At 47.6% G+C, this 6868-nt stretch overlaps 1 protein-coding gene across 2 annotated transcripts; it reads left to right on the forward strand.

Moving 5' to 3' along the window:
* Nucleotides 1-1228: 1228 nt before the first annotated feature.
* On the forward strand, nucleotides 1229-6443 carry ACTC1 (actin alpha cardiac muscle 1). 2 transcript variants are annotated; one of them, XM_058666102.1, is made up of 7 exons: nucleotides 1229-1382; nucleotides 1993-2144; nucleotides 3214-3538; nucleotides 4186-4347; nucleotides 4474-4665; nucleotides 5415-5596; nucleotides 6113-6443. In XM_058666102.1, the coding sequence occupies exons 2-7, from the start codon at nucleotides 2016-2018 to the stop codon at nucleotides 6254-6256; spliced, it is 1134 nt and encodes a 377-aa protein (XP_058522085.1). In that variant the 5' UTR covers nucleotides 1229-1382; nucleotides 1993-2015; the 3' UTR covers nucleotides 6257-6443. The 2 variants fall into 2 exon arrangements, with proteins under 2 accessions (XP_058522085.1, XP_004578253.1); XM_004578196.3 differs by lacking the exon at nucleotides 1229-1382 and having other exon boundaries at nucleotides 1991-2144.
* Nucleotides 6444-6868: the final 425 nt, after the last annotated feature.

The raw sequence follows: 6868 nt of genomic DNA on the forward strand, positions 1-6868 counted from the left end.
AACTGGTGCGAACTCGAGAAAAGCACAGGCCTTCAGAATCCCAGTGCCAAGAAAGAATTGAGATTACAGGGCAGCCCAGGGCAGACAGGAGAGCAGTGCTCTTCTTCTGCCTCCCAGCTTCTTCTCGGTCCTCACTTCACTCCATCTTCCTTTTTTCCTTCTTCCACATCTCAAGATTCTAGATCTCCATTGTTGACAGCAGTGCTGCCCACACTTTAATGAGGATTTTGCTGAGAAGCAGATGCAGGTATAATGATGTGGGTGGGACTCATCCTCTGCCTTCCGAAGTCACTGCACCTGGAGTAGCGAGTGGTGATCAGCATGCTTTAATTTGCTGCTGTCTCCTGGACAAGAGTGTTTTCCAGGCTTGCCTGCACCTGGAGCATGGGCCTTTGTCCCTAGGTTCAAGTTGTTCTTAGGCTCCCCAGCAAGCGGGTTAGGGACTCGGGGTCTTTGTTCTTTCATTCATTTGGCGTCAGGGGACGCTTGCCTTAGCCTTCAGGCTGAGTTTGTGCCAATGCCTTGTGGCATGGACACAGGTTGCTTGACATCTTAATTGAAGTAAACCTGGTCTCTTCTTCAGCGAGACTTGGGGGCCCTCACACCAGACCCTCTCAAATGCTTCCTCCCCGCCGGACCTTGACCCATGAGTAGGGTGGGATCGAGGTGGTCTTGGCTGATCGCAGCGTTCAGACCTGGAGGTTGATAGAGCTGAGACCCAAAAAGGGCCGTTCGTCTCAAGCGACCCTTTCCCAGGCATGCCAACGTACTGCATGGTGACATCTGTGCCTCCGAGGACTGCCAGGGCTGGGCTCCTGCAGCTCTGGGTCCTGGAACATGAGAAGTTGCTGTCACTCCCCTCCTGTCCAGGCTCAGCTGCCAGGACCCCTCAGCAGAGGGCAGGGTGCCAAGCCCTCCCGCTCACATGTGGCGTATTGTCTCAGGCTGGTGGGTAGGCCCACGAACAAATCCTCAGCACATCAGAGCGCACCCCCACCTCAGGCAGGCAGAGGGGGTGGGCTGGCGTCACTTAGTCTTCCCTTGCCCCCTACCCTTCCCCCCTCACTCCCGCACTTCTCCCTAGTTCCCTATTTGGCCATCCCCCTGGGATGGCCCCCTCCCCTTCCTTACATGGTCTGGGAGCCCCCCGCTGATCCACTCCCCTGCCCTTGGCTCCTTGAATGGCCTCGGCGGTCCTAGATGGTGCGAAGGCGACCAAATAAGGCAAGGTGGCTGTCTGGGCCCCCCACCCCTGCCCCCGGCTGCTCCAACTGACCCCGTCCATCAGCGCGCTATAAAGCAGCGTCCCGGGCGCCAGGCACCCACAGCCTGCCGCCTGCCAAGCCGAGCCCAGCCGAGCCCAGTCGAGCCCAGCCGCGCACGCACGGTAAGTCAGCGCCGCCCCTGCGCCCGTCTTCCCGCCGGACCCCTGCCTAGCACCGGGGCCAGCTCGCCTCTCGTCCCTCCACCAAGGCCACGCGCTCCTGCCTCTCCGGCACTGCCCTGTTCTGTTTTTGTTTGTTTGTTTGTTTTCCCCGTCCACCGGGTCTCGGTTCCCCGTGGGGAGAAGGAACACGGAGAAGTCCTTGGGGAGGGGGCCCTTGCTTTTCCATTCATTGGAGGGGATGCGCTAGGGGATGTGGATAGGACCAGAGAATGGGTTCCTTGCTTGTGAAAAATAGGAAAACTGAAGGGCTAAGGAAGACTTGCTACAGGGAGGGGTGCCCTGGATGCTGGCAGTCACTCCTTGCACCTGTGACGGAGGTACTGTTTCTGGTCCGGGAGCCTGGGGGATTCTCCCCTGCTTGCTCCTTGTACCCTTTCCCTCATCTCCTCCAAGCATCTTTTTGGCCTTCTGTTTATGCCACGAAGGGAACAGGAGATGGCAGGCAGGTCCCCATTGCCATCTGGACCCCCGGAACCTCCCTTTGCTTGGTCCCCCGCTCCTGCTACAAAGGCCAGTACTGCAGAGCCCTCCCTGCTCACTTCACAGACCCCGCTGACGCTGTGCCAAGATGTGCGACGACGAGGAGACCACTGCCCTGGTGTGCGACAATGGCTCTGGGCTGGTCAAGGCCGGTTTCGCGGGCGATGATGCGCCCCGCGCTGTCTTCCCTTCCATCGTGGGCCGCCCACGCCACCAGGTACACCTCCCGCGCCTCTGGCTCTGCTCCCACCTGGGGCAGTCCTGGCTCCTTTCTACTGCACTGTCTGCCACTTCCTCAGTCCAACCATCTAAGAGGCATCTCACCTGACCCAAGTGGTTCCTAAACTCTTTAAGGAAAAGACAGGAGAGTTTCAAAACCAAGCCAAAACAAGCAGTACTCTCACAAAGATTGGGCCCCCATTATCCACTTCAGTGGCACACCTCTCAGCGGGCCCAGCTCTCTCCTGGGAGACCCCCGGGCCTTCCATGAATGCGCTCTTTAGGTCTTCTGTGCCTCACACATTCTGCCTTTTTCCTTCTGCCTCTTTTCCAGTCCTGTACAAAGTTTAACATTTAGTGCTTCTTTCAACCAACCAGGCTCCAGCCCGCGTTCCCCCCCTCTTGTATTCCATCTCCTTCTGCTGCTGCCTTTTTAGAAGCCCAGAATGATAGAGGTAGTAAGTGCCATGGTGATCGTGACATTCCACTTTGCTTATTAAACGAAACGTCGTCATGCTCTGTGGGTTTGTCACATGCCTGGCAGGCCAGGCTGCTGGCATAAAAGCTATAGGAGCCAGCACCAAATGATGGCTACTCCAGGACAGCTCTGGAAGGGCTGAGTTCCATTGTTAAGGTGATAATAGCATATCAGCCCTTTCCAGCTTCACTTGATAAATGTCAGGATCTATTTTAGGAGGAATACAACGTGCTATTAATTCAAATGCATTCATGCAGGTATATTTTGATTGATGCAGGTGATAAGCTTAATAAGTTACTAAAGGCAGTTTTTTTTTTGTAAATAAGCTGAAGTTCTGTTTTGTTGAAATAGCTTCTCCATGCCCAATTATAGCCTAAACAATAGAATTACACTTCTTTTTGGGGAGGAGGATATTAAAAATATAAGCTTGATTTTAGAAGATTCTTCCTAATTGGGGTCAAATCCTATTGTTTAATGATTCTGGCATTTAACAGTTTTTCCCTTGACTTGTGAGGTTAGACAGAAATTGATAAGGCACTCATTGTGTTCCTGTGATGGTGGGTGACATGATTTTCCCGTCTTCTTACAGGGAGTCATGGTGGGTATGGGCCAGAAGGATTCCTATGTAGGTGACGAAGCCCAGAGCAAGCGAGGTATCCTGACGCTGAAGTACCCCATCGAGCATGGCATCATCACCAACTGGGATGACATGGAGAAGATCTGGCACCACACCTTCTACAATGAGCTCCGCGTGGCCCCTGAGGAGCACCCCACTCTGCTCACTGAGGCCCCGCTGAACCCCAAGGCCAACCGGGAGAAGATGACTCAGATCATGTTTGAGACCTTCAATGTCCCTGCCATGTATGTGGCCATCCAGGCGGTGCTATCTCTGTATGCTTCTGGCCGTACCACAGGTATGCCTGGGCTGAGAACAGTCACTGTGAATCATCTTTTCACTGTGTGTGAATCAGATACCCCAAGTGAGAGAAACCCTATCACTCCCCTCTCTTCCTCTAGCAAAGTGTCTCTGCTAAGAGAGAGAGAATGGTAATATCCCAAGATACATTTCTGAGAATACTTACTCAAAGAGCTGACAGCTGCTGGAGTTAGAGCATTCCCTCTCTGAAGGTATCTGATGTTACATATCGAGGCTCAACACAAGGCAAAGACTAATGTAGTAGTCACCATCTCATGCCCCTTGGCAAGCATCTCCATGATTCTCTACAGGATCTGAAAAGAGAAGGGTGTGTGTAAGTTAGATAACAGCAAAGAAATCCTGCCTGGCTGCTTACCTAGCATGCTCATGGCTAATAAGAGGGATGGCGATTTGAAAGCGTCCTTGGGAAATTTTTCTGCTATAATTTTTACAAGGATGAGTTGCTGTTGACTTTACATTTACTATCCACTTATGCTTATTTGTATAATGCTTGCATAAAGGCTCTAACTTATTTGTATCTATGCCAGTGCTAGTATCTCTCAATCAAGACTAGAAGCTGACTTTGGTATGGCTGAAGCAGTGGTCCTCAGAGAGTTTCCTTGTTGTGTCTGTTTCCCCTGACAGGCATTGTTCTGGACTCTGGAGATGGGGTAACTCACAACGTCCCCATCTATGAGGGCTATGCTTTGCCCCATGCCATCATGCGTTTGGATCTGGCTGGTCGGGATCTTACTGACTACCTCATGAAGATCCTCACGGAGCGTGGCTACTCTTTTGTCACCACTGGTGAGTGTGTATGCATTTCATCTGCCACAGCATGTATCTGCTTCTTTCCCTCCCCGAAAATCCATCTTCCTCCCTATAATTGACTCTCTCCTCAGAGCTTGACAGTGATGCCCTTTATTTCTGCAGCTGAACGTGAAATTGTCCGTGACATTAAAGAGAAGCTGTGTTACGTTGCCCTGGATTTTGAGAATGAGATGGCCACAGCTGCCTCCTCCTCCTCCCTGGAGAAGAGCTATGAACTGCCTGATGGCCAAGTCATCACTATTGGCAACGAGCGCTTCCGCTGCCCTGAGACACTCTTCCAGCCCTCATTCATTGGTGCGTTGCTGGGTCTGGGACAGAAGCATGGAAAATCTTAGGGTCTCCTAGAATCAAATCTGTTGTACTTAGGAAGGATTAAGGAGTCCTGGAGCTAAAATAAATCATAGCTTGGAGTCTCACAGCTCAGCCCCAAGTACTGATGGCTCATTAAAGCAAAGTCTGTGTTCCGCTCTAGTGATTTGATAAAGGATGACACACTGAGTTCATCTCAAAATAAAGGATGAGCCACAGTAGTAACTGAATATCACGTGTCTGCAGGAAAGGAACAATTACTCAATAGAGTTGATTTATTCCAATAAGTTCCATTACCAAGTAGCTGGACTTCCCTCTTAAGTGAGTCATCACATGCAACATCAATTCCACTTGTAATAGGTAGACACTAGTATGTCATCAAATAACTTTCCTTACTGATGATTCAACAAGGAAATTTGTTGGGTCTGATTGAATCTGTAAGTGAAAACTGCATTAGTTTTAATTTAAATGTATATTTTATCCCTTCCCAATACGATTCCACACATATGATGTTCACTCCAAATAAATGTTAAAGACAGCTTTGTTCCTTGATAGTGTTTTGAGGATAATATGCCAGCACTACTGAGAGACACCTGTTCTTACAGCCGAACATATGTTTCTGAGACAAGTGGTGATAGCTCAGAAACAAAGAGAAGCTCTGTTCTCTTCTCTCCACCTGCCTGTGCTAAGTTAACTGTGATTGAAAAAATAATAATAAAACAACTCGCTTTTAGGTATGGAATCAGCTGGCATTCATGAAACTACTTACAATAGCATCATGAAATGTGACATCGATATCCGCAAAGACTTGTATGCCAACAATGTCTTATCTGGAGGCACCACCATGTACCCTGGTATTGCTGATCGAATGCAAAAGGAAATCACTGCCCTGGCTCCTAGCACCATGAAGATTAAGGTAAAGACTTCAGTGGGTTGGCAAAACAAGGCAGAATTTCATTCCTAGCCCCTTTTCCTTCGCACTCAGTTGCCTGCCTCCTATAAACTTAAATTTTGATACTTTCAAATACTTTTTCTGATTTTCTTCCTAATACTTCTCCTAAGACAAGAAACTGTAAAAGCAATTTTAAGCAGTGACTAAAAAGAAATACTTAAAAAAATAAAACCAATTAAATCTTCAAACACTTTAAAAGTTCCCAACATTTGTGGTAACCTCCGCTACTGCTTTCACCTTGTTGTCATACAATTCCTAGCTCAGAGAAGTGGAGAAATTCTACCTTGTAGAGTATTTAATAATATAAATGATGAAATAGATAAAAATTTGTAGCACTTGATTAATTGTATTATTTTGTGAAGTGTCTTACATTACAATCAATTAATTTCTAATATTTTTTTCTGAGTCTCTTCCCAACAGGTTACTTGCTGTATTGCTTAGAATTTCAGAGTTCATTGGAAGTTTGTTTTCTTTCTGCAGATTATTGCTCCCCCTGAGCGTAAATACTCGGTCTGGATTGGAGGCTCCATTCTGGCGTCTCTGTCTACCTTCCAGCAGATGTGGATAAGCAAGCAAGAGTATGATGAGGCAGGCCCATCCATTGTCCACCGCAAATGCTTCTAAGGTGCCTTCTCTCCTAGTTTACCCTATGTTCAGAATGACAGTATTATGCTTCATGGAGTCTTCTGAACCACCCACCCTCATCTCTCATCAATCATTGTACAGTTTGTTTACACACATGCCGTTTGTTTGTGCTTCTTATATTTATTGCTTTATAAATAAAACAGGCCAGGGCTTGCGACTTATAAAAGCTTCTTTAATTTCTTTTTTGGGGGGGGGGCGGATAAGCATGGGGTGGGGCCAGTGTTTACTTTGACATTCTGGGCATTGTAATATTATGGAACCACATAAAGTTCATCAGATGAATCAGCAGAACATCTACCTGGAAGTTACAATGATAAAATTTAAACAGAATCATGAATGTATTTCTAATTTGAACAGTAGATTGGGTTTAACTTCATATACATAAGAAATAAAATGCCTAATTAAGATCAGTGGCTATACGAATGACACTAAAATTTGTCGCTTTAGCAGATGCACCAGTTGTTTTTGTAACTAGGCAGAAACACACATACATGTTAGTGTTTCAATTTACAGTTAGGTAAATTAGTTTATTTTCTCAATCTTTTGAGTCTTTTTTATCTTCTTAATGACTGGTATGAAACATAAAAGTCA

The sequence above is a fragment of the Ochotona princeps genome, chromosome 6, assembly GCF_030435755.1.
Source record: "Ochotona princeps isolate mOchPri1 chromosome 6, mOchPri1.hap1, whole genome shotgun sequence".
NCBI lineage: Eukaryota > Metazoa > Chordata > Mammalia > Lagomorpha > Ochotonidae > Ochotona > Ochotona princeps.

Coding starts and splice junctions, on each gene's coding strand:
- ACTC1 (XM_058666102.1), top strand. CDS start 2,016: ATGTGCGACGACGAGGAGACCACTGCCCTGGTGTGCGACAATGGCTCT. Junction 2,145..3,213: donor TGGGCCGCCCACGCCACCAG/GTACACCTCCCG, acceptor GTCTTCTTACAG/GGAGTCATGGTGGGTATGGG. Junction 5,597..6,112: donor CTAGCACCATGAAGATTAAG/GTAAAGACTTCA, acceptor TTCTTTCTGCAG/ATTATTGCTCCCCCTGAGCG.